This window comes from Encephalitozoon intestinalis, chromosome XI (genome assembly GCF_000146465.1).
Source record: "Encephalitozoon intestinalis ATCC 50506 chromosome XI, complete sequence".
Classification (NCBI taxonomy): Eukaryota; Fungi; Microsporidia; family Unikaryonidae; genus Encephalitozoon; species Encephalitozoon intestinalis.
Genome location: NC_014425.1, coordinates 145,475 through 169,574, shown reverse-complemented (window position 1 = coordinate 169,574; position 24,100 = coordinate 145,475). Strand labels below are relative to the sequence as shown.

At 44.3% G+C, this 24,100-nt stretch overlaps 19 protein-coding genes across 19 annotated transcripts; 11 read left to right on the top strand and 8 right to left on the bottom strand.

Annotated features, from left to right (window-relative positions):
• Window positions 1-10: 10 nt before the first annotated feature.
• Window positions 11-700, bottom strand: Eint_111410 (putative S-adenosylmethionine-dependent methyltransferase; the record flags this gene model as incomplete). The annotated part of the gene is made up of 1 exon (XM_003073954.1): window positions 11-700. The coding sequence occupies one exon, from the start codon at window positions 698-700 to the stop codon at window positions 11-13; it is 690 nt and encodes a 229-aa protein (XP_003074000.1).
• A 56-nt stretch (window positions 701-756) lies between these two features.
• On the bottom strand, window positions 757-1,761 carry Eint_111400 (Co/Zn/Cd transporter; the record flags this gene model as incomplete). Its single annotated transcript, XM_003073953.1, has 1 exon — window positions 757-1,761. The coding sequence occupies one exon, from the start codon at window positions 1,759-1,761 to the stop codon at window positions 757-759; it is 1,005 nt and encodes a 334-aa protein (XP_003073999.1).
• A 146-nt stretch (window positions 1,762-1,907) lies between these two features.
• Eint_111390 (NimA-like Ser/Thr protein kinase) lies at window positions 1,908-2,744 on the bottom strand (the record flags this gene model as incomplete). Its single annotated transcript, XM_003073952.1, has 1 exon — window positions 1,908-2,744. The coding sequence occupies one exon, from the start codon at window positions 2,742-2,744 to the stop codon at window positions 1,908-1,910; it is 837 nt and encodes a 278-aa protein (XP_003073998.1).
• A 34-nt stretch (window positions 2,745-2,778) lies between these two features.
• Window positions 2,779-3,741, top strand: Eint_111380 (splicing factor 3B subunit 2; the record flags this gene model as incomplete). Its single annotated transcript, XM_003073951.2, has 1 exon — window positions 2,779-3,741. One exon carries the CDS (start codon window positions 2,779-2,781, stop codon window positions 3,739-3,741), a length of 963 nt encoding a protein of 320 aa, XP_003073997.2.
• Window positions 3,742-3,748: 7 nt separating this feature from the next.
• On the bottom strand, window positions 3,749-4,099 carry Eint_111370 (uncharacterized protein; the record flags this gene model as incomplete). Its single annotated transcript, XM_003073950.1, has 1 exon — window positions 3,749-4,099. The coding sequence occupies one exon, from the start codon at window positions 4,097-4,099 to the stop codon at window positions 3,749-3,751; it is 351 nt and encodes a 116-aa protein (XP_003073996.1).
• A 100-nt stretch (window positions 4,100-4,199) lies between these two features.
• Eint_111360 (class 2 transcription repressor NC2 subunit alpha) lies at window positions 4,200-4,487 on the top strand (the record flags this gene model as incomplete). Its single annotated transcript, XM_003073949.1, has 1 exon — window positions 4,200-4,487. The coding sequence occupies one exon, from the start codon at window positions 4,200-4,202 to the stop codon at window positions 4,485-4,487; it is 288 nt and encodes a 95-aa protein (XP_003073995.1).
• An 82-nt stretch (window positions 4,488-4,569) lies between these two features.
• On the bottom strand, window positions 4,570-7,122 carry Eint_111350 (translation elongation factor 2; the record flags this gene model as incomplete). Its single annotated transcript, XM_003073948.1, has 1 exon — window positions 4,570-7,122. One exon carries the CDS (start codon window positions 7,120-7,122, stop codon window positions 4,570-4,572), a length of 2,553 nt encoding a protein of 850 aa, XP_003073994.1.
• Window positions 7,123-7,305: 183 nt separating this feature from the next.
• Eint_111340 (protein transport Sec13-like protein) lies at window positions 7,306-8,124 on the top strand (the record flags this gene model as incomplete). Its single annotated transcript, XM_003073947.1, has 1 exon — window positions 7,306-8,124. The coding sequence occupies one exon, from the start codon at window positions 7,306-7,308 to the stop codon at window positions 8,122-8,124; it is 819 nt and encodes a 272-aa protein (XP_003073993.1).
• Window positions 8,125-8,346: 222 nt separating this feature from the next.
• Eint_111330 (polar tube protein 3) lies at window positions 8,347-12,117 on the top strand (the record flags this gene model as incomplete). The annotated part of the gene is made up of 1 exon (XM_003073946.1): window positions 8,347-12,117. The coding sequence occupies one exon, from the start codon at window positions 8,347-8,349 to the stop codon at window positions 12,115-12,117; it is 3,771 nt and encodes a 1,256-aa protein (XP_003073992.1).
• Window positions 12,118-12,184: 67 nt separating this feature from the next.
• Eint_111320 (diphthine synthase) lies at window positions 12,185-12,940 on the bottom strand (the record flags this gene model as incomplete). The annotated part of the gene is made up of 1 exon (XM_003073945.1): window positions 12,185-12,940. The coding sequence occupies one exon, from the start codon at window positions 12,938-12,940 to the stop codon at window positions 12,185-12,187; it is 756 nt and encodes a 251-aa protein (XP_003073991.1).
• A 34-nt stretch (window positions 12,941-12,974) lies between these two features.
• Eint_111315 (uncharacterized protein) lies at window positions 12,975-13,232 on the top strand (the record flags this gene model as incomplete). Its single annotated transcript, XM_009163654.1, has 1 exon — window positions 12,975-13,232. One exon carries the CDS (start codon window positions 12,975-12,977, stop codon window positions 13,230-13,232), a length of 258 nt encoding a protein of 85 aa, XP_009161918.1.
• A 158-nt stretch (window positions 13,233-13,390) lies between these two features.
• Eint_111310 (ATP-dependent chaperone ClpB) lies at window positions 13,391-15,928 on the top strand (the record flags this gene model as incomplete). Its single annotated transcript, XM_003073944.1, has 1 exon — window positions 13,391-15,928. One exon carries the CDS (start codon window positions 13,391-13,393, stop codon window positions 15,926-15,928), a length of 2,538 nt encoding a protein of 845 aa, XP_003073990.1.
• Window positions 15,929-16,001: 73 nt separating this feature from the next.
• Eint_111300 (uncharacterized protein) lies at window positions 16,002-16,817 on the top strand (the record flags this gene model as incomplete). Its single annotated transcript, XM_003073943.1, has 1 exon — window positions 16,002-16,817. The coding sequence occupies one exon, from the start codon at window positions 16,002-16,004 to the stop codon at window positions 16,815-16,817; it is 816 nt and encodes a 271-aa protein (XP_003073989.1).
• Window positions 16,818-16,841: 24 nt separating this feature from the next.
• Eint_111290 (DNA-directed RNA polymerase subunit M) lies at window positions 16,842-17,168 on the bottom strand (the record flags this gene model as incomplete). The annotated part of the gene is made up of 1 exon (XM_003073942.1): window positions 16,842-17,168. The coding sequence occupies one exon, from the start codon at window positions 17,166-17,168 to the stop codon at window positions 16,842-16,844; it is 327 nt and encodes a 108-aa protein (XP_003073988.1).
• Window positions 17,169-17,264: 96 nt separating this feature from the next.
• Window positions 17,265-17,819, top strand: Eint_111280 (polyadenylation factor I complex subunit Fip1; the record flags this gene model as incomplete). The annotated part of the gene is made up of 1 exon (XM_003073941.2): window positions 17,265-17,819. The coding sequence occupies one exon, from the start codon at window positions 17,265-17,267 to the stop codon at window positions 17,817-17,819; it is 555 nt and encodes a 184-aa protein (XP_003073987.2).
• A 101-nt stretch (window positions 17,820-17,920) lies between these two features.
• Eint_111270 (60S ribosomal protein L15) lies at window positions 17,921-18,535 on the top strand (the record flags this gene model as incomplete). Its single annotated transcript, XM_003073940.1, has 1 exon — window positions 17,921-18,535. One exon carries the CDS (start codon window positions 17,921-17,923, stop codon window positions 18,533-18,535), a length of 615 nt encoding a protein of 204 aa, XP_003073986.1.
• A 189-nt stretch (window positions 18,536-18,724) lies between these two features.
• Window positions 18,725-23,107, top strand: Eint_111260 (cell division control negative transcription regulator; the record flags this gene model as incomplete). Its single annotated transcript, XM_003073939.1, has 1 exon — window positions 18,725-23,107. One exon carries the CDS (start codon window positions 18,725-18,727, stop codon window positions 23,105-23,107), a length of 4,383 nt encoding a protein of 1,460 aa, XP_003073985.1.
• A 40-nt stretch (window positions 23,108-23,147) lies between these two features.
• Window positions 23,148-23,402, top strand: Eint_111250 (Pdcd5 programmed cell death 5-like protein; the record flags this gene model as incomplete). The annotated part of the gene is made up of 1 exon (XM_003073938.1): window positions 23,148-23,402. The coding sequence occupies one exon, from the start codon at window positions 23,148-23,150 to the stop codon at window positions 23,400-23,402; it is 255 nt and encodes an 84-aa protein (XP_003073984.1).
• Window positions 23,403-23,527: 125 nt separating this feature from the next.
• On the bottom strand, window positions 23,528-24,061 carry Eint_111240 (eukaryotic translation initiation factor 4E; the record flags this gene model as incomplete). Its single annotated transcript, XM_003073937.1, has 1 exon — window positions 23,528-24,061. One exon carries the CDS (start codon window positions 24,059-24,061, stop codon window positions 23,528-23,530), a length of 534 nt encoding a protein of 177 aa, XP_003073983.1.
• Window positions 24,062-24,100: the final 39 nt, after the last annotated feature.

Genomic DNA, 24,100 nt, shown 5'->3' with positions numbered 1-24,100 from the left:
AAAGGAGTAGTTAATCCTTTTTTATTTCGAAAACTTCGGAAAATACTTTTCCTGTCTTGACTCCTGCTCTTAAAGCCTCATCTGTATCCTTGGAAGTCATAGGGAACACCGGGTCCTTGCTAGCCTCGTCTTTGGAAAGTGGTCTGAATCTCCCATGTGCCAAAATAACTTCCACCATGTAATCAAACAACTCCTCCACATCTGTAGATACATACAGCCTTCCCCCATCTGCAAGTATGTACTCGTACATCTCCATCATCTGCTGACACACAACACGTCCTTTCTGTTTTCTCTTCTTAAAGTGAGGGTCGGGAAACAAAATAAAGATCTTAGACAGTTGACCTCTACTAAATATATTAGGTAGAAAGATCAATGCGTTTGTTCTCATAACCCCAGCATTTGGAATTCTCAGAACCTCGATTCTTGCCTTGACATATTCATACACCTTATCCCTAATTTCCAGTCCAAGAACATTATGCTCAGGGCTCTTCTCTGCAACTTTCAAAAGAAATTTTCCATATCCACATCCTATATCAACAAAGTCCGGTCTTTTGTTCTCTACAAAGTAAGAAGACCAATCTATCGACTCGGGACTTTGGGGAATAACAATATTGCTATCTTTGAACGGATTTGCATGTGCTCTCTGTCTGTAAAGGCCTTTCTTGATGCTCTTTGCTTCCATTTCCGGGGTGAAATCCATTTCCTCAAGTCTGGTTGCTAACTGAAAGGGCTCCATCTGCCTTAAAGATGAGAAGTCTAGGCCTGCGGAATCATCATCCCTGGGGTTTCAAGAGCTTCCAAGTCAATCGCTACTCCATCAACAACAAATCCCTTTTCTCCATAGAAGGTGTTTGGCGTATCTATTTGTATGATGACTATGTCCACAAAATATTTCGTTGTGATTATGTGGTTCACCTCCAACAGAATGCTTTCATAGTCGCTGATCAGCAAATCATCCGCCAGTATCTTAATAGATACAGCGTTTCTGTTCATGGATATGGACCATGCATATAAATCAACAATTTTGTATACATTCTCTACTCCTAGCACATCTGTCTTCATTCCATCGATGTCAAGATCCATAGGTGTTCCCTCGGCCAGTATGTGGATGGCATCTCGGAATACAAACCCCGTGGATGTCAAAACAAGCACAGAAAAAAACAAGGTACAGACCACATCGACTATTGCTTTTGAAGGATAGAAATACGTCACCATCCCTGCGATTATTACCCCTACAGACTGAATAAGATCTCCAATCACATGGACATAGGTAGCTCGGATGTTTAGATTCTTATGCTTAAGCTTGTGCTGGTATTCGTCATAGTGGAGGACGTAAATACAGATGCAATTCACAAAGAAACCGACAACTGCTATTGCAAAGAACATCCCTCCATCAATCTCGCTGGGATGAAGGTACTTGTGGAATGACTCGATTGCGAGATACCCCACGGCTGCCCAGATGAGCCCGATGGAAACCAAGGATCCAATGATTTCTATCCTGTGGTATCCAAATGTCATTTTCTTATTTGGAGGTCTCTTTGCCCAGCTCAGAGAGAGAAGACTAACTATAAATCCAAATATGTCCACAAGCAGATGCAACGAATCTGCCAGGAGGGACAAACTGTTTGTTTTCCAATGTCCCCACAGCTCCAGGAACATAAACATTAGAATGATGAAGAGTACCTTTGATATCTTTTTTATATCTGCATCGTTGGAGCATGTTGTATGTGAACATTGTGATAGATGCTTTCTATTATGCATTTTCAAGTTGTGGCAGGTTTTTTTTATTTCTCATCTGAAACCGGCATGATGTTTCTTGTCTAGTTATTTGTTCTGTAAGAAAATACTTCGCTTCATCAGTATGCAATTCGGAATTAGCCTTGAAAATGATTGATGTCCATTGTTTCTTACGAAATTCCATTCCGAAAAACATCTCTTGACTTATCTCTGCATCTACAGGTAAGGTCTGACTTTCTGTAGTTACAAATGTCTCTGGCAGATATTCTGTTCTTTTTGGAAAGGCACCTTCGAATAAGTCTCTCCAAGTCCATGTCTTTACACATTTCTTGTGGAAGTTTTGCTTGTTTAATCATTTCAAAGAGTTCGTTTCTATTCTTCCCCTCAAAAGGCTTCTTTAGGGCTAGTAATTCGTATATTGAAACACCTAGACTCCAAATGTCCACAGAGGTAGTGTAATGCCTTCCAGATACCATTTCGGGTGCCATGTACGAGGGCGTCCCAGCAATTCCAGATATCTGCCCATCCTTGCCGAGCTTCTTCGACACAGAAAAATCACAAAGTTTGAACTCGAGCATCAAGCCTCCTTCCGCTCGAGCTCTGTTTGCAAGAATGTTTGATGGTTTCAGATCTCTGTGAATGATTTTCTTGGAGTGTAAATATCTCAGGCCGCCTGCAATTTGTGTCAATACAGACCATGCCAAGCGATCCGTGGCTCTGAAGTTGCTTTCCATAAAGTAAATCATCATTTCGTCCAAACTTCCACAATCCATATACTCAAGAACAATAAATAGGCCGAAATCGGATGGAAAGAAGTCAATAAGCTTTACTATTCTTTTGTAAGATATTGAGGAAAGTATCCTGGCTTCGTTCTCGGCATGTTTCCTGTACCTCCATAGAACCGACTTACAGACTACCTTTTCTCTTTTGGAGTCTGTTGTTTCCAGAAGATACACTGTCCCATGTACCCCTCTACTGAGCTTCTGTATGAATCTGAATCTCCTCATAGCATGAATGGACAGAATAAAATCAAAAGCCCATATGAGAGCAGAGATCAATGATGAGTATGGATTTATTCACGAAATAAGACCCAATAGAAATCCCTTGAATAAAAGGCAGAGGAAAAAAAGGGCATTGCAACACAGATATGAGGACCTCAAGCTTGTTGTTCCATATCCAGAGCTTTTTGAGTTTGAGGATGTAACATGCCCAGATCCAATAGCTCACAATAAGATGAAGGGACAGAGTAGTGTTCCGGTCCCCAGCAATTGGAGATCAAGCTCTGGAAGAATGTTTCCGCATGGATACCATAAGCCTGGATATCAGATTCCCTGGAATGTAATGAAGACAGGGATTCCTGAGTTAAGAAGAATGATGAAGGAAAGGGAGGCGGGGATGAGTCTTCGGGAAAGGGTAAGGGAAAAGTTGTATCCAAAACTGGGGAAATCCTTGGTCGACCAACGGATACTGTATGAGGCGTTTTCCATAGAGGAAAAACCGCATCTCAGTAGTTATGGAGAATTTTTCAAGCCGGGGACGGACTACTTTATAAAGAAGAGCTCCTCTGGTACGATGAGCGTTGAGCTCATGGAAGCTCTGGGAATCGACAACACCACTCCGCCGCCATGGCTTTTCAAAATGCAGAAGTATGGAATGCCGCCATCCTATCCGAATGCAAGGATTCCAGGGCTGAATGCACCAATACCTGAGGGATGTATGTATGGATACCAGCCTAGGGGTTGGGGAGAGCCCCTGGTTGAGGCAGAGGCTGGAATAGCTGAAAACGGCATTCTTCAAGAGAGTGTAGAGGTTATCTATAACACTGAGAACCAGTACACTAAGCCGGTGTACATTGAGGAGTTGGAAGAAAGAGTTACTCTGGAAAGTAGTAGGGCTGAAAAAGATGAGGCACCCGAAGAAAAAGCTGTTGCTAAGGAGGAAGTGGAAGCGAAAGAAAAAAGAAGAAGCAGAAAGGAAAAGCTTTATAAGAGTATTAAGTTCTAGGCCAGAGTCATTCGTCGGAGTCGGAAAGAGGAATGGTATGGCCAGCCTTTTCCTCAATCTTCAAAAAGAATTCTGACTTATTTTCAAGGAGCTCTTCGTATACGAATAGAATGGCCAGGGAGACACCGTCGACACTATCGTCTAGGTCTATCCCTGACCTCTCGAGCTCGTCTTCCAAGTAGTCTGATATATGTTGCTGAGCTCTTTCTCTGCTGTACTTATTGTTTAATAAATATTCTGTGATATTGACTGCCATGGAATTCACCTTGCCCTCTTCTAGGATGTTTTCAATGAATCGGAACAACGACGACTTGGAAAGAGTGGTAAGCACCCTGCATCTTAAGGCTTCCCTGTCCATTTTGGGATTGGAAATCTTGAGAATAAACTCGATATGGAGGGTAGGAGGATTCTTCCATATCTGATCTTTGTTAAAGCCTAGAGAGTGGAAGGGGTAAACAATGCCCAGGCAGGAGTCCCAAAAGAAAAAGCTAACCAAGTTCCCGATATCAAGATTGAAAAGGATAATGCAGCTGAACGAGGACATAGGAAAGATAGGGGCCTCGGTACCTGTTGTTGCAAGCAAGGCCATCGAGATGTTTTTGGCAGAAGTGGTAGGACTCACCCTCAAGGAAGCAAAGAAGAAGAACTCCTCGAGGATGTCTCCCGAGTTTATTGTAAGAGCTATAGAGTCCAATTCAAAGTTTGAATTCCTCAAGGGCATGGAGCAGCTCAAGAACAAGGAATAGGCCGTCACTGGAGATTGTTTCTCCGGGCAGAATGTCGGCCCAAATAAAAACGGAACTTTCTAGATAACTCCATAACTTTTTATTAAAGCTTGTCGAAGAAGGAGTCTGCTGTTGGAGGCTCGGGGTTCATTTTCTTGAGCTTCCTAACAGTTTCGACGGTCTTGAACATCAAGGAATTTGGGTCGTCGAGGCTTCCGGGCAAGATGCTGTAATGAGAGAACCTCATGGATGCTCCGGCCTTTCCTCCGGTCCTAGACTTCAAGTCCTCATTGAATGTAAAGGACTCCCTCACAGGAAGAGTCCCGGTAATCATCGTTGTGTCGTTTCCAGGAAGTGTCTTGAAGTCCTCTGCAGTTCCTCTCTTCGAGAGAAGAATAGTGGTGGCAGCTCCGGAGAAGTCGTTTGGAGAGGTTATCTCTACTTCATATATTGGCTCGTAGAGAATGGGGGTTGCTGCAAGGAGGAGTCCTTTGCAGAGACTCTTCACAGGCTGGAGCAGCTGGTTGATACCTCTGTGGATTGCATCGGCGTGGAGGACTGCGTCTTTGAGCTCAAACTTAAGTCCACGCATGACTTCTCCAATCAATGGACCGTCATTGACTGCTGCACGGAATCCTGTGTTGACGTGTTCCTTTATTTCGTTGATGATAGAGATTCCCTTTGTTCCATCCACAAGAAGATTCAAGGGATTGATCTCGGGTGCATAGCACCATATCTTCTTGATCCAGTCATCTCTTATGTCAAGCATTTCTCGGAAGTTGGTTGTCATTGTCTTGATCTGGTCGGACTTGACGTCATTCAGATTGTCAACTATCTTCTCCTCGAGTGGTTCAACAGTCATGTAAATTCTGTTATGCTTGTTTGCAGACTTTGTCATCTTAGGCTCTGTAATCGAGGATGATATGCCCTCGAAGTATGTCACCAACGGATCTTCGGAAATGATGGGTACCTTGGCATATTGATCTTGGAGATCCTTAAGGCAGATCTCGAGATGTAGGGATCCTGCACAAGCTATAGTGTTTTGGCCCTTGTCATTTCTCTCGACCAGGCAAAGAGGATCTGACTGAGCAAGCTTTTTGAGCCCTTCCTGGAGCTTTCCAAGATCTTCTGGCCTTTTGGTGGAGACAGCCACCTTAACAACTGGGGACACAGAAAACTTCATCGATCGGATGTTGTACGAGTCCTTTCTGTTTGTTATGGTTCCAGTCTTCTTCAGACAGTCATCAACCCCGACAATCCCTATGATGTTTCCGGCAGGACAGTTGGGCACGTCCTTGTATCCCCTTCCCATCATAACAACAGTTCTCAAGACAGACTTTATGTGGAGCAGAGGGGATCCCTCAGAATCCTCTGGCAACGGTGTATATCCCGGCTCTTGGACCCTAATCTTCATTCCTGGATATATCTTCCCAGAGAACACCCTTCCAAATGCTATGAACCGGTTGTCGTTTGAGGAAATCATCTTCGAGACATACATTGTAACCGGAGCTTCTTCGCTTGCATCACAGTTCATGATAGCAGTTCCTACCTCGTCATCCTTTGGGCCTTCGTATAGATAGTCATATCGAAGCTTCTGGCTTTGTAACGGAGATGGAAGTTTGAGCGCAATCTGCTCCAAGATGCAGTCTGCTGCAGGAAGCCATGCCTTCATAACCTCCTTGAACAAAGACTTTCCACTTCCAGTGAGTGTAACTCCCTTAAAGTCTACCTTATAGAATTTCAGGTATTCCTTAATTTCCTCAATCTGTCCGTTGTTGCAAAAGTCCTTGACTTTATAGATTGGATTTAACACATACACAACAAAAGGAGATCGTGCAGGATTAGGCTTGGCAATGTGCTTGATGTTTGGATCAAACGGATCGTCTGATGTACAGGACACCTTGTGGGACCACAGGAAGTTTGTCAGCTTCTTTTCTCCCTCAAATCCACTCATGTTGAATTTCTCAAGATAGAACCTTGCAAAATGCCTGAGGGTAAATCCCCATCCCTGTAGTCCAGAACAGAACGAAATATCATTCTTCTCGGGCATCAGAGACTCCACCTTGAAGTTGTATCCTAGAGTGCTGAGCTTGGCATTGAATCCCTCCACCCTTCTCCTAAGAACCTCTCCAAGCTTCTCTTGGGGATACTCCAACTCGAGAATAGCTCTGTCGAGCTTGTTGAGGACAAGAGTTGGAATTATTCTCTCTCCCATGGCTTGCCCAAGCACCGTTTCCGTCTGCACACAAATTCCATCAACACAGTCCACAACAACAAGAGCCCCGTCGGTCACTCGAAGTGCTGCTGTAACCTCACTGCTGAAATCCATATGCCCTGGGCTGTCAATTAGATTGATCAAAAACTCGGTTCCGTTGGTATCTTCCTTCTTTGTATATGCTTCCAAAACATCCTTTTCAATCTGGAAATGCAGAGATATTGCCGAACTCTTAATAGTAATTCCTCTTTGCTGCTCGTCTTCACGAGAGTCCATGTACCTGCCTCCTCCAGAATCCTTCGAAACTATCTTTGCCTTGATCACAAGACAATCTGTCAGTGTACTTTTCCCGTGATCGACATGTGCTATCACAGAAATGTTCCTGATGTTCTTCTGGTTCGTCATAAGCTCGTGAACTTTGCTGATATGAAAATCTACCATTCGTAGGGTGAAAATTTTTCCGTTCTTTTAAAATTCCCAGGTGTATCTTAATCATCGGTTTTCCCACACCGCTACAACTCATCCTCCTATCCATACCCATCTTCGGATTTATCTTGTCTCATCTACCTTGTGTTTCATCGCATGTAATATCTTTTATTTGTTTTCCCAAATATAGAAGCCCCAATGGACATCCACAAGGATACTATCCATAGCATCGAGACTGACTTCAGCCAAAAGAAAATTGTTACGTCGTGCTCCGATGGAATTGTACGTGTCTTTTCGAAGGGCACTGCAGACTCTCCTCACAACCTGGCTCTGGAGATGGAGCTGAATGGAAACTCGGGCCCGGCAACAAAAGCGATTTTTCTAAATCAAGGTGAGTTTATTGCATCATCTTACTTCAGCGGGAAGGTCATTGTTTGGAAGTATGAGAACGGGAAGTTCAACAAGAAGTATGAAAAGCAGCTTCTTAATGGATCGGTAAACGACATTTCGGGAAGATGGAACGGAGGCTCGTTTACCTTGTTCTGTGGGTGTTCGGATGGAAATGTAAGGGTCCTAGCAGTTGATTCCTCCTTTGGCGTAACAGAGTCAGAGATCTTCAGCCACCGGTTTGGGGTTTCATGTGTCAGTGCTACGGAAAACGGGTTTGTAAGTGGAGGAATGGATTACTCTGTGGCAGTGTGGGAAGGAAGCGAAGAGGTTGCACGGTTTAGGGATCATAAGGGATTTGTAAGAGATGTTTCTGTCTGCCCGCCGAATTCCTTCAAGCTGTTTTGCATGGCAAGCTGTTCTGAAGACGGCACTGTAATGATCTACACTAGAAATGAAGGAGAATACAAATTGCAGAAGATTGTCCTGGATGAGCCATGCTATAGCCTTTCCTGGAGCTTTTCTGGATTTAGTCTCAGTGTTGGATATGGAGACTCCCGATTCAAGTGTTTTGTGCCCGACAGTAGTGGAGAGTTCAAAGAAGTGGGTCTCAAGAAGATTGAGAGTTGAATAAATTTAATTTGTTTGCTGGGATGTTTATATTTGAAGCAATTTCCCCTCCTACACAAGAGGCCTGAGTCCGTTTCATCCATGTCCAATGAGAGGAAATAATCAGGCTAGAAGAGGAGTCTATCTCAGACGATTGGGCATGACCTCTAGTTTTCGAAACATTGTCGGGAAAGCGTTTTAGGAAAAATATTTAAATACCTAGTGGGAAAATGACACGAACGCATGCTACTGTTTCTACTTTGTCTCTACAACATGGAGGTGCGGAGTGAAACCAAGGTAAGCCCTGATGCCATCCATCGCAGCAAAGAAGCAAATACAGGAAAGGGGATGGACTATGGAAATAGATCTACCCGCAACGCCCGTATTAAGATGAAGGTTCATAGCCGCCACGATGACGATAGCAATCGTCGTGTTCATCGTACCCATCATAAGGGAGGCCATAGGAAATATGGAGGAAGCATCAAGCCTCATAATAAAAACCATGAGAAGATACTTCGGAACATGATCAACAGTCATGGAAACAATCCGGAGAACCTGTCCCATGAAGAAAAGGATCTTGCAAACATGGCAGCTCACGGAAACCTCGATGCTCTTGATATGCTTTACAACGACGGTTCCATAACACCGGATGTTGCAGAGGATGTGGAGAGTTCTATTCTTGGAAGCCCAAGTGCAAGGCCGGCCACTGTTGCACCGTTGGAGTCGGAGCTTGTTTCTGTGGAGACACCACCGGACTATTCCAACCCTGAAGAAACATATTTCTCGGGTGGAGTGGCCACTGGAAGGACCAACAAAGAGCAGGCAGAGATCAACGCTCTGACCTATAACGAAAGTCCAATAGATGATGAAATTCCTGAAAATGCATATTCCTCGTTGGTTCTAATGGGGCATTCTGTACCTGTTGCACAGGGTGTTGCAGATGAGATTAAAGATGCCAATGCCAAAAAGGCACTGAGGAAAAAGAGGGCAAATACGATTTCTCAGCCACTAGTGAATCCTTCTTATATTCCTCAGGCTCAACTTGCTAAGATAGTAAATTCTAAGGATGTTGTTTCTGAAGCAGACAGGGATATGCTTGTGAAGAGTGTGTATGAGAAATATATCGAAAAGGGATCTCCTGAGGAAAAAGCAGGGTTTGAAGCCTATCAAGCAGGATTTTTGATTGATAAGTACAATGAAGCTTTGGCAAGTGGTCTGTCTCCGGAGGTTGCATATGCAAAGGCCATGAGCCTAGCAGATCTCAATTACCAGCATGCAACCAGGTCTGCAGCAATTGCCGGAGGAGGGCAAACAGCAGCACAAAGTGCAGAAGATAGGTCTTTGATTGAGGAGAAGAACGCAAGGGAAATAGTAAGGACACCTAGTGGACTTCGGCCCAAGGCTCTGAAGAAGAAGGAGGAAGAGATTAACGAGAAGAGACTTGAACGGGCACGAGACATAAGCGATTACCTCTCTAAGGTCCATATAACCGAGCCTATTAACAGGGCGCTTCAGAAGCTCAGCCAGGCGGCGGCATTGAAGGAAGCAGCAAGTGTTGAGGGGTTGTCGAACCCTGTTGTTCAGGAGAAGATTCTGACAGATGTGGCGATTTCGAGTGCAGAAGATCTTGCAAAGGCACATGAGAACCTGGAGAATGCCAAGGCACAGCTCAAGCCGAGAGGGCGAAAGACAAATGCTCTGAACTTCCTTTCGAAGGTTTCCACCGAAAAGGCAATTGAGGAGATGAATCGTAGGAACGAAGAGATGCAAAACGAGGCTATAAGAGTGCAGAAGGAAGCCAACGAGAACAATGCAGTAAAGGAGGCAGAGGAGCATCTTGCAAAAGCAGCAGAACAGGAGATCATCAACAATGAGGGAAAGAGTGCATTTACAAAGGTTTTCGAGAGCACTGGAGACATAATGCAGGCCGAAAAGGCACGGGAAGAGGCAGAGAAGATAACAGAGGAGACATTGAACCATGAAAGAGAGGTTAGAAAGGAGGAGGTGATGAAGATGCTGGGGCCGATGGGAATGAACGACTCGATCCAAGAGGCTGTCGATCACATGGCTACAGCACATGCCGGACTTAATGTTGTTGGATCGAACCTTGAGGAGCTGAACAAGAAGTATGAGGAGGAGATGGCACACCAATCAAACATTGAGGCACTAAGGAAAGAGACTTCTACATCGAACCTCAATGTTAAGGAAATTATTCCTCCAACCACCAGCAGAATTGGGATTTCCGATGGAAAAGTAAAACTTCCTCTGAAGGGATTCAGTAATGAAGAGCCAAAGTCTGAAGAGGAAGTGATTGTACAGAGCAGACAGAAGAACAGAAGGAATCAAGTGAGAAACAAGGTTGTTGGGACAGCTGTTGAGAGTGGATTGAATGTCATTGAGATGGAGAATGGAGCAGTGCATATCTCTGAGGCAGCAAAGGCATTGAAGGTGAACAAAGGGAAGGTTATCTTCCCTGAAGGAACAAAGGAATTGATGGAGAACCAGAAACTGGACACCTCGCTACTTGAACACCAGTACAACACAGGAGAGAGACCCGAGCTCGATAAGGGTGTTGGATACTACGAGGCAAATGTGGATGGATTTGTCCTACCTCTTCCATCTCCTCTTGATCCCGTTCCTCCATCTACGATGACTGATGGAAAGAAGAGCTTAAACATTGGATCGGCATCTGAGCTGGATATTGAGGATGGAGAGCTTATACAGACGCCATGGAACGAATTTGTAAAGGAAATGAGGCCGATGATTAATGGAAGGCTGGCTCACGAAAGCGAGGTTGCAGCAGCTTCTGAGATGAAGGCCAGAGTTGAGGAAGAGAAGAAAGCAAAGAACCTAGAAGGGATCACAACAGAGGTTTATACAAACCCTGATGGAAGCAAGTTTGTTGAGATTTCCTCTCCATATGGAGTTCCCGAGATAATGACGATGGACCAGGCAATCGAGAGTCTTAATAGTGTTGGGTCTTCGACTGTTGGAGCAGTCAGCGAGGAGCTTAAGAAGAAATCCCCGGACGTTCCATTGGACATGGCAGTAACCGACTCGGTGAAAGGATCTGAGGAGACTTTCATAAGTAATGTGCTTTCCGAGATTCAAAAGTCAGGGAACGGAAATGAGGTGGCCAAGAAGAATGTATTCAACGGAAAGATTGATGGAGAGAAGGCAGCAATAGTCGACGAGTACAACAAGGAGTTGATCAGCGAACACATTTCAACCTCGACCAGCACTGAGTCTCAGGTCAGGAACAACATCATAAGTAAGGCTGAGAGCTATGCCAAAGGGATGAACATTTCTACAGAAACGTTCCTCAACATGATTTCTCAGCTTCCAGACTCTACAATTAAGGAAATGATAAGCTACAACGAAGCATCTCCAGAAGCTCGTAAAGACATCACAGGAACAAACTTCTATAGCCAGATAACTAACATTTTACCTGACAGCAAGACCAACGTCGGGTCGATCACCGAGATGATATTCAACAACATATCGACGGTGACCCACCAGCCTAACACAGTTGGCGGAGAGATACTAGAGCAGATGATTGTTCCCAATCTGAAGAGCGTTGAGCAGATTGAAACCAAGAAGACACCTACAGGAACAACTGAGATTTCTGTATCTGTACCAAACGACCCTAGAAAGACACAAGTTCTTGGGGAGGTCAAGTTCAAAGGAAACCCAACCGTAACTCCAACCCCAACAAAGAATTCAACTGGAGTCCAAGCAGGAGCATCTTCCACTCCAGGGAGGACGGGAACGGCAAGTAACACAGGGGCTGGCCAGATTCCGGGGTCCGGGGTACCAAGCAGCCAACAAAACCCGTTGAAGCCTGAAGTTAAGGCATCTCCGGCCACAAGCAATACATTTACAAGACAAGTTCAGCCCGGGCAACCCGACCATACAATGAATGGGCTTTCCTATTCGTTCCCAGGCGCTAACGTACCAACCACAGGAACCCCACAGCTTCCAGCCACAGGATTCACAGGACAAATAGCTCATTAAGCCAAGACAAGTAATAATAATGATTTTTCTAATAAATCGTTGTACTTTTGCTTCTATTCAGACAGATTTATTCAAACAGAGAACCAACCAGTTCTTCCTCGACTCTGTCCAACTTGGCAGGAATGATCAGGGAGTGAAGTGGGTCTCCAAAAGACCTCAGTTTTAAGTCGGCGATTCTTTCATAAGCAACTTCTTCTGTAGGAGATCCGAACCTGCAGATTGCAAATATTCTTGTGTCTTCGTTGATAAGCGAGGAGCCGGTGAGGGTGGCTGCTTCTAAGATCTGGTCAATTGCCTCATTAACGCTCATGAACCTATGCTCGTCAGCTTTAATGTCCAGAAGACATAGTGTGTGAAGATTGTTCTGATAGTTCTTTACTATATTGTCGTAGAAGCTTGTCGGCCTCCATTTTCCTGCAAAGTACGGGATGGACACCACCTTTCCAAAGGTATAGGAATAAAGCCCACAGCACCCCAACACGTTTATTATGGAGGCATTGTGAATAACTTCGACTCTTATTCCCTTTTCCTTCGCCCTTATGATTATGTCTGTGTGAGTTGTTGCGAACAATGGTGATCCCACTACAAGCAAGGTGACATCCTCTTCAAGGGACTCATCAACTATTTTGTCGGTTTGCTCCATCATCTCTCTGTCTGCCAGGAATACCTTCTTCCCTATAAGCTCTTCAAACTCATCCAACGGTTCTCCATGGATTGATGTGTAGTTCTCCAGATACACTCTTGTGCTGCTCTTGGCAGCCTCCAATCCTCTGAGAGTTATATCCTTGTACGAATGCAATCCGAATCCAACTAGATAGAGCATGCAGAATTTGGGGCAAGAGATTTATTACCCTAGAATGAGTGATTCCTGTTGTAAAATACGGAAGGAGGACTATGAGAAATATGTGGACGAAACACCTCTTGTGGCCTATACATCCTTGGCCCTGGTAATGGTTGTTCTCTCTATCTTCTCAATACCCTCGTTGTTCATATACAGCTTCATCCCTATGTTTATGGCTATGGCCACTAGGTCCCAGAATCAGGACCGTGTGCTTCTGTCCATTCTGGGGTGTATGATGGGATTTATGACACCTACTCTCTTAAGGAAGCAGTAAATGAGAAAATAAAGTCTTGGAGTTGTAGATACTCTCTTTTCTTTACCCTGTAGTTTTGGAACTGGAAGCTACCCACCAAGAATTTTCCAGAAAAGTGAGGGAAAAACCTCATGACTTTGGACATCTAAAAGTATTTAAGGACGAAGGAGATTTGAAGTATGAATGCAAAGAGGTATACGGAGCGAGCACAGAACGCTTTAAGGGGGTGTCTGGAGGAGGCAATTGCAAATAGCAACAATGTTGTTGAGCCCGAGCATCTCCTGAAGGTAATACTGAACGATCAGACATCTGTGTTGTACAGTGTGTTGAACCCTACTGAGAGGAACGACATTAAAAATGCACTTATAAAAAAGATAGGAGGCTTTGCAAAGCAGTACAACTGTACGGAGCCACGGGTTGGGGAAGCACTTGCAAGGGTTCTAGCGGCAGCCGAGAAGGGGGGAGATGGATATGTCTCTGTAAATGCATTGGTGCTTCAGCTTCTTTCAGTCAAAAGTATCAAGGAGCTGCTCATCAATTCCGAAGACATAAAGAAGAGAGTTGAGGAGCAGACGAAGAACAAAAGATTTGATTCCCGAAATTCCGACGATGCGACAAATGCAATGTCGAAATTTGCTGTTGATATGGTTGAGCAAGCACGGCAGAATGTTTTTGATCCTGTGATTGGAAGAGATGAGGAGATAAGACAGGTCATTGAGATCCTGTCGAAAAAGACAAAGAGCAATGCAATACTGGTTGGAAAGCCGGGGGTTGGAAAGACAGCCATAGTGAATGGGATCGCACAGCTGATAGCGAACGGCGAGGCACCCACTCTCCAGAATGCAAGGATCTACAATGTGGATGTTGGGTCGATGGTTGCAGGAACAGCACACAGAGGAGATTTTGAGGAGAGATTGAAGAGTCTAGTCAAGGAGGCTGAAACAACGCCAGGGGTGATTCTGTTTATTGACGAGATCCACATTGTGTTGGGAGCCGGGAAGACTGATGGGGCAATGGATGCAGCAAACATGCTCAAGCCTGGGCTTGCAGCCGGGACGATCAAATGCATTGGGGCAACAACACATGATGAGTACAGAAAGTATGTTGAAAAGGATCCTGCATTTGAGAGAAGATTTGTGCAGGTTGTTGTGAATGAGCCATCGATCGAGGACTCGATTACGATGCTGCGGGGGCTTAGAGAAAGATTGGAGGCATATCATGGAGTTAAGATAGCTGACAATGCTCTTGTGTATGCAGCAAACTCATCGAAGAAATACATTTCGAACAGAAGACTTCCCGATGTAGCAATTGACTTGGTGGACACGGCATGTGCCAGTGCAGTGATAGCACTAGAAAGCGAGCCGCAAGAGATTCTGAATGCAAGGTCGAAGGCATGGTCTTTGGAGCTTGAAAAGGCAAGCTTAGAAATTGATCTTGCAAGGGAAAAGGACGAGCATACAATGAAGAGGCTGGAGAACGTGGTTGAAAAGATAGAAGAGGTAAAGAGAAGTATAGAGCCGATGGAAGAGGCATATCTGAAGGAGAAAAGACATGTGATCGAGGCCAAGAAGCTAAAGAAGAGGTTGGAGGATACTAAGCTGAGGTTAGCCCAAGCTGAGAGAGACACATATGTTGCATATGACCTTAAGATGAATGTGATTCCTGTGATTGAGAGTGAGCTCAAGAGACTCGAGAGTGTAGAAGTAATTCTTCCTGTGAACATTGCCGAGGTCATAAGCAGATGGACAGGAATTCCTGTGAAGAGGTTAACCATTAAAGAGAATGAGAGGCTTATGGAGATGAGCTCTCGAATAAAGAGACGGATATTTGGGCAGGGGCATGCAGTGGATTCGATTGTAGATTCTATCTTGCAATCCAGAGTGGGACTGAGCAGAGAGGATAAGCCGATTGGAGCTTTCCTTCTTCTTGGGCCTACAGGGGTTGGAAAGACAGAGCTTGCCAAGGCAGTTGCAATGGAGTTGTTTGACGACGAGAAGAACATGCTTGTGCTTGATATGAGCGACTATGGAAATGAAATGAGTATAACCAAGCTAATTGGAGCATCTGCAGGATATGTAGGATACAATGAAGGAGGAGCTCTCACAGAGCCCATCAAGAACAAGCCCTACAACGTGATTTTATTGGACGAGGTGGACTTGGCACACCAAACAGTTCTGAATGTGCTATACCAGCTCTTGGACGAGGGACGTGTTACGGATGGAAAAGGGACGGTTGTGGACTTCAGGAACTGTGTACTGATTATGACCTCCAACCTAGGCCAAGAAATAATGATGAGGTCTCCAGAGCTTAGAGATGAAGACAGAAAAGAAATTGAAAGATTGGTGCTGAACCGGTTTGGGCCACCTCTTGTCAATCGCATTGACAATGTGATATACTTCAATAATCTTGATAGAGAAAGCATGTACAAGATTCTTGAGTATCAGATGGGTCAGCTGAGGAAGAAGCTGGACGAGAAGGGGATATCGTTTGAGATCTCGGATAGAGTGAAGGACGATGTGATTGAAAAGGCATATTCCTCGACATACGGGGCTCGGCTGTTGAAACGATTTATTCAGTCGAACTTTGTGCATGCATTAACAAAGATTCTTCTGATGAGGGAGACCGAGGACCCCATCAGGGTAAGATGCAGCCATGTCTCCGAGGAGGGGGAAGGAGTCCGAATTTCCGACTATGTCTATTCTGTAAGGCCCCAATGACTCGAATAAATTGTTTATGAAAATGTTTTTAGTGCATTCCGAGTAATTGGGATAATTAAAAGATATCCTAGGGATGCTTTTGTTTCTCAGGGACTTCTGGATCGAAAAAACTATTTACAAACAGGTTTACAACACCGAGCATTGGAAGGAAGAGCAACAAATGTCGTTCCATGGACAGTTGACAAGGATTGGGCGGGAACTTAAGGACGGGTCGTTTGAGGTGTGTGTGTCGGACTCCAGGCATTTTATCGGTGGAGTCCTGGCAAAGGAATCGATAGAGATGTTCCGAAGAGAGATAGCTTGTGGAATTGAAGATATCCAGGGATGCTACATCACAGTTGACAGGTTTCATTACGAATATAGCTTTGAAAGCAAGAAGTTTTTTCTGCGAATAGAGAAGTTTACATATTGCGGAGGAGAATGCGACACATACGGAGATCCGGCAGACATTAACGAAGTGCACTTTCTAAAGACCTTGTCTAATTCCCCCTTGTACATGAGGCCTGTATGCGAAGAGCTAGTGATACACAGGGCTAGTATCGAAGATATGTGCGAAGGCAAGGAGGGAGCCTACTTGATGGAGGTATTGAGGCAAAACAATGATATTTGCGGAGATGAGTGCCGTCTATGTTCAGGCCTCAAGAAAGGGGATTCGCAGGAATCTTATCGGCCTCAAAAACAGAAGGCTAGAAGATACAATCCGTTTATGGAGAGGCCTGAAGAAGATATGGATATAGAAGCAAGAAGAAAAGAGATGAAAAAAATATATCTCTCAGATGGCGTGTATGTTGAGAAAAAAGCTGATGAAAGAGATGTATCGGGGCCAAAGAATAGATATCTAGATTTATGTTCGGACAGCGAAGGAGAAGAGCATAAAGATTTATTGTGATGGAGTACTTTTAACAGAGAAGCATCATGACCATAAATGGTGGCATCTACAGCACAGATAATAAATATTCAATGCAACGTCGTCTTCGCTGCCTCTTGTCTGGAAGTACAGCCCTCTGTTGAATCCACAACTTCTACAGTTGATTTTCACGGAAGGAAGTGTTGGGTCCTGAGCAAGATCCCTTGCGTACAGCTCTATTGAAGCATACTTAGGCCTAAAGCTTCTCACATAAAGGCGATGTGATTTTGCCTCCTGGACGTGTTCACAGTTCTTACATGCAAGAAACAGAGTGTTGTCGTCTTCCTTTGGATAGAGAAGGTTGTTGCACTCTTTGCAGAAGCGATCGCTCATTGGGGTTGTGAGGAAGATGTGGATAAAGAGTTTGGATCTGCGGTTGAAGGATTGATCTGGAGGGTAGCTCAAATGAATGTTTTCGGAGCCCTTTGGATGCAGAACGATGAAGAGTTCTTTGTTGGGGACCAGGAAGACGAGAATACATCGTCTGACTTGGAGCTGATTGTGGACAAGGCTTCTGGAAAGGAAGAACAGAAGGAAGAGGCCGAGGGGCAAAACATCTTGGACTACGACATAGAAAGCTTTACAGATAAGCCTTGGAATAAACCTGGGGCAGATATCACGGACTACTTCAATTATGGGTTCAATGAGACGACTTGGAGGGAATACTGTAATATGCAGAGAAGGAAAAGTGAGTTTGCACGGGGAGGAACAGAATGGACGGATGAGAAGTATGGAGGAGTGAGAAGAGGGTTCAGTGAGATTAAGAAGGAAGGAGAAGGGGATGGAGGAAGAGGAAGACGAGGTAGCAGAGGAGAGCGAGAAGGAGGAAGGAGAGGAACTGGAGAAGGACGATGGGAAGGATGGAACGGGAGGAAGGATGGAGGAAGACGGCGAGGAGATAGAGAGGAGAGAAGCCAAGGAAGATATGAAGAGCGGGGAGAGGGAAGGAGGCAAGGATACCGAGACGGGGGAAAGAGGCAATGAGGGTTTTTTGGTAAGGGAAAGAATATATCTCCGAGGTTGGTGGGAAGCAGGCGATGGGATTCTTATGTAAATGGAAATAATGAAAAATTTGCAACCCCAGAATGGGAGCTATCAACTACCTCAGGGAGATCCACAGGCGCAAGCAGTCTGACGTGATGAGATATCTGCTAAGGATTCGAGTGTGTGAGTATAGGCAGAGAGGAGAGTGCTTCCGGGTTGAGAAGCCGACATTTTTGGAAAGGGCCAGAACCCTTGGATACAAAGCAAAGCAAGGATATGTGCTGTACATTGCACGGGTGAAGAAAGGGAATATGAAGAGGAATTACCATAACGGTAACACACGAGGAAAATGCGTGAATGCAGGAATCAACCAGATCAAGCCATCGCTTCGGAAGCAGGCGACAGCAGAGATGGTAGCAGGGAAGAAGTGCTCGAACCTTGGGGTGCTGAACTCCTACTGGGTGGGGCAGGATGCAGCCTACAAGTACTATGAGGTGATAATGGTCGACCGACATCACCAGGCCATAAGAAATGACATTAAGATAAACTGGATATGCAAGAACACGATGAAGCACAGAGAGTGCAGGGGCCTTACGTCTGCGTCTCGGAAGAGCAGAGGACTTGGAAAGGGAATCCGATTCAACAAGTCGAAGGGAGGGTCCATCCGATCCTGCTGGAGAAGAAGAAATACGTTGGTTCTTCAGAAGTACCGCTGAGATTAAAACGTGATTATTTCAAGAGTTTTATGTATTTCTTGTGTCCCGCCTTGGGATCCACTTGGATTTGTAAGTTTTGGTTAGGGGAAAAGATGTAAACAATAGCCTCTTTGTTCCTGTATGTTGTTTGATTTGGGCGGCGAATAAAAAGACAAATTTTACACCTTGAAAATAAAGGGATCACTGTAGATGGACGAGAAAGGATACAAGCATGAGATAAAAGATATACTTGAGAAGAGTGATCCAAAGGAGGTGGACCGGGGTTTTATGGACGATGTGCTAGAGAAGATAAAGAGAAGACGTGAGGTTACGCCGCAAGAGGTGGCAAGAGCAATTCTATTTATGGCAGACTTTCCAGATAGGGAATGGAATCTCCCTGCGATCGTTGGGTCGATGAAAAGCAATCTTGAGGAGATCAACTGGAGAGATGTGTATTCATGTTTTCTGGACGTGAACTTCAGCATATGGACTCTAGAGTCTCTGTATGTGATTGTCGATTGCTGGGTTCACATCAGTGGAATCATCACTGTTCCATATGAGATATTTTTCAAGAGATGGAAAAATGAACGAGCACAGATGTACTTTCTGAGGCTGATTATTGAGAGCGACGAGAAGAGGACCCAGCTGTATTCAAATGTATTTTTCAGCAGGATCATCAGTATTGAAGATTCACGAAGCCATCGGTTCAAGAATGTGATGGGATATGAAAGCAACTTCAACTGTGTGGAACTTTTCCAATGCATTGGGATGCTTGGGTCCATTCCATTAGTTGAGCTGATTGCCCGGAAGTCTCCTGAGTGGTGTGCAGCAGGACTTGGCTTTGTACAGCCGAAGTTTGGACGGATTTTCGAGGATCTTCTAAGCGGCTTTGCCCGTGGAGCACCAAACAGCTTTATTTTGCATGTATTATTTAAGAACCATCCCGAGATGATGCTCCAGAAGTCGTTGGTTCTTATCCGAGAGGGGATACCTGTGTCTCGAATTCTTGACATGTTCCTAGAGCACAAGATGCTTCCTCTTGTTTCCGAACTCCTGAATCCGCCGGAGCTCTGTTTCGACATTATTGTGCTGAGTTCGATCAGGGACCACTTGAACCTTGGGATATGGCTGTCAAACAACCTGACGACACGAAAGGATGAATTTGTCAGGTCATTAGTGCTGTATTTGGATTCTAAGATTTCGAAATCCAATGAGCCCGAGAAGATGTTTCCTCTGAATGTTGAGATTATGGGGGTTTTTACAAAGGCTGTAGAGCAGTATGTAAGGATACTGAAGCCTGAGACTGTTGGGATGTATAATGAATTCAAATCTAGAATTCCCCATGGACTCCGTACACAAAGGAGCAAGGAGGTCAGAATTGAGGAGGAAGCAAGCAATTTCATTTCGCAGATAATCAATTCGCAGAGAGGAATCGAAAGCAGCATTAATCAAATCAAGGAGTTTCTAAAAGGGAATGCATTGAGCAAGGTGCTGGCATCTCGGATATTTTCGGCACTACTTGAGAACTATGGATCTCTTTACAAGCTCCCAAACTCAGACCTTATTGCACTGCTGTATGGAGGGTTGATCAAGGAAGGAGTGTTTCCAAAGCCATACCGCAGAATGGCTATTGAATATATAAAGGGATCCTTGAAATATCCCGAGAATGACAGAGAGTACTCGTTTGGATTCCGATGCCTCGAGGTATTCCTCCCATCGTGCCCAACCATTCTTGCAGAGATAGAAGAAATAGAAAGTGTTAATAGCATCCTTGTCAAGAAAGAGCTGATTCTAGTAGATTCCACCTCCCATCCATTGCTTGATGAAGAGGATATAGTGAAATTAATATTTAAGTGTGGCTCCAAGAACGAAAGGACTGAGGAGATGATCAAGTCTCTTGAGATTGAGGCTGAAGGAGGAATTGAAAGGCTTGGAGAATTTCTTGAAAAAGGGATTCTAGATAGGGAAGAGGTGGTACTGTACATTATTCAGAACATTGAGGTGGAGAATGGAAGAAGGCTTGTAGCTATTGTAGAAGGGTTGGGAAAGGAGTTCTATTTGCGGTTTGTTCGAAGGTCTTTTGAGTTTCTTAAAATGTTCTTGGACTACCGGAGTGAAAATGAGATAGGAATTGCCAAGGGCTTGGGATATGTCCTTGGAGGAGTGATGCTTGCCAAGAACCGAATTGTAACTTCTGAGCAGTTTGACTTCAAGAAGTTTGTTGTGAAGTCTGTGGAGTGCAGGAGGATTCGGTTTGGAGTGAGCTTCATAACGAGCTTTCTAAAGCAGGGAAAGAGTGGAATCATATTTATTCCAAATAACCCGTGGATGATGAGCATCTTGAATCTTCTGTCGGAGATATATAGCTGTACTCCAAAGCCTGTAAGGGATGAGATCCAAGGGTTGTTCAACCACTTTTCTGTTGACCTTGTCCCCAGAGAGTTCAAGAACTTAGGGCTGAAGTCTAAGAAGTATCTGGCAGAGTATGTTATTGAGGATAGAGACCTTGTGGTTAGACATGTGATATCACTTGCCCTGGATCTAAGTGTTCGTGAAATATGTGGGCCAATTGTGGAGAAGGCATGTTCTGTTGCAATCCAAACGGGAATGGAACTTTTCAGGACGATGGCGGTTGAGAAGGGGATGGAATATATCCTGTTTAGAAATATGGTAGTGAATCTTACGAAGTTCCTATGTCTAGTTTCTGCACAGGAGCCGATCAGGGCATGCATTTCTGGAAACGTCTCATACTTCATGAAGCTTTGCTCTCTAGACTTTTCCACCGAAAGAGTGTTTAAAATAGCCCAGGAGAATCAAGAGGTGTGCTGCGATCTTATCCAGAAGTCGGGGGCTTCGAAGGTTAGTGAGTTGATCAGTACTTGCTACAACAATCTAGAGTATTCCAATGGAGAGCCGAAGGGAATGCACCTTTCTCTTCTTGAAGATCCTGGACACATTGAAAAGATAGTAATCAAGGCAATTGACAACGGAGAGTATCAGGAGATAAAGGCGCATCTTGTACAACTAAGCAAGAAGATTCCATATTCGAAGAAGAACATCATAGCCGACGAATGGCATGGGCTTTTGAACGAGGGGAGAGAAGAAGTATTTAGGAGAATACTGGAGAGCGTGGAGAGCAGTGAGGATAAGGACGAGGAATGTATCCGGTTGTGCAGGTACATCACAGGACATCTTATCAAGAGCGGGAGCAAGGAGGACTTCCTGTTTGAATGTATGGAGAAGATATTTAAGATATCATTCAAGACTCAGAAGGAAGTTCTGGGCTGGCTTATTTATTCCAACGACCCACGGAAGTTCAGTGTCAGTCTTGTGAGTAAGTTTATAGAGCACAATCTAATCAATGTTGTGGAATACGACCAGGCCCTTTCGAAGACTCCGCTTGCAGATGGGAATCTTGACTTTGTGATCTCGCTCCTGACATCTCTTATAACTGCAGAAGTGCAGATCTGTACGGTCTACGACTTTATCTGCACACTTGAGATGCTTGCAGGACATGGCGACAACCCTCGGGTCTTTGATTTTTTCCAGAAGATTAGCAATTTAATGATGCACATCGAAGCAAAGGGGGCATCTGATTACGACGAGTATGTCCGTAGCTGCAAGTTTACAACTGTTCCCGAGATGTTTCTTCCTGAATTTATGGAAAGGGCCAACTATCCTGGATCTGTGGACATACGATCTGCATTCAAGGTGTCTTGGGACCACTTTATAAGATACCACAGAATCCCTACTTCATATTGTTATTTGAAAATAGATCCTCTTCCAGGACTCATCAAGGAGAAGCTCTATGAGTCGATCAAGGAAAGCTTGTTTGTGTTTCTGGAGGCATATAGAAAGAGGAATTATCTATTTTTCAAGCTTTACACAAGATTCATTGTCAAGACGCTGGATATCATGGAGGACACGCCCACAAACAGGTCTTTGGTCTACTCTGTGCTAGAGGTTCTATCTCCGTCCCAGGTTCCGGGATTTACATCCTGCTTCCTAGAAATCCTAGGACATAGATTTGTCTTGAGATGCTTTGATTCTGAAGAAGGAGTTATTCTTGCAATGGAAGCCCTAAAGTGTGGATCTTACAGCTCAAAGCTCATGTATCCTATAACACAGATCATGCAGTTCTTCAAGAGAAGTTCTGGATATGTCAAGATGTATTCCTCATATTTGGCCTACTGCTGTCCCCAGGAATACCCCCACGTAAAGAACTTCATCAATCAATTCCGAGACCGGATTGTGCCTGTAGAGGGCCAGAATCCGTTTTTCAGATTACGAACTGCTCTTCAAAACAGGACGTCCGTAAAGGTGACGGATCTTGGAATAGGAAAGAATCTCTGGGTATATCTAATAGACAACCTTAACGAGATGGATGCCATTTCGTCTACAGTGATTGAAAGTATCAAGTTTATGATAGAAAGAAAAATGCATCTTGAGGAGATCCTGACGATTCTCTGGATCAGGATGAAAGCACCAGGTGCACCAAAGGCCCTTGCAGCTTGTTATGATGAGATCTCCTCTTTTGATTTTTGCCGTGTGTTTCTAAAGTCTCTTGAAAATCATGGTTATAATAAACTGTAGAGTAAACCAGATGTAGTTTAATGAATTCCACACGGGACCCATGGACCAGTCGGACGAGTTGATACGTAGGGTGTTGGACGAGAGGTCACTGGAGGCCCTTTCTACGCTGAAGCACATAAATAAGGAAAAGGGAGAGATGCTGCAAAGTGCACTTGCACAGCACTTCTATTCCGTAAGAAGGCCTATCTCCTACAGCGAGTACATCGAGATTGCAAAAAAGATCGAAGAAAAAAACTCCAAGCCTAGTGTTAATTTCAGGAGAAGAGGTAACTTCTTTGAGTTGGACGACATATAGCAATAAACCGTGTTCTTTGGGTTGAATTACCCTCTATTGCTTTCTCAGAGGCTCAAAATCTTGGGAGGATATATTCTTTATTTGATCACCCGATACTGCTGCCGGTCTTTTCCAGGAAATTCCTATCATGCATCAAGAGATTTGTGATATGCCAGTATCTTCGAATGGTTTTTGTAGTGGAATGTAATTACAAAATCTATCTCCAGTGCAGCCTTCAGCTCGTTGATTATTGCCCCGCAATCTGCTGTCGATGGAATGTTCTTCGACCATATGCTAAGCTTGAATCTGTTGTCCTTGTGTATCCCTACAATTCCGGTGGGCTCAAACGTCTTGAAGTAGCCTGTACATAGATTTACAAGAAGTCTCTCAAAGTATCTCTGGCACACCTCTTTCTTAAGCATAAGACTCCAGTCACATCCATTCATATTGTTCTCGTCTTCCCAAACAGGGCTGATTCCCTCTTTAAATACGTTGATATAAAATTGCTTGTCTATTTTATCGAAGTCTTTCAAGTGATGCAACAGATAGGAAACATGTTCTTGGGACTCCAGGGTGCATATACTCTTCAAGTCCTTCTCATAGGTGTCTTTGGAAATTTCGTTGCCGGAATTCTCAAGGACTTTGAGGGTAACATGGAACCTTGATGGAAGCTTATTCATGGGTTCTTCTTGTCTTGGGATTTTAATTCGTATTTGCTT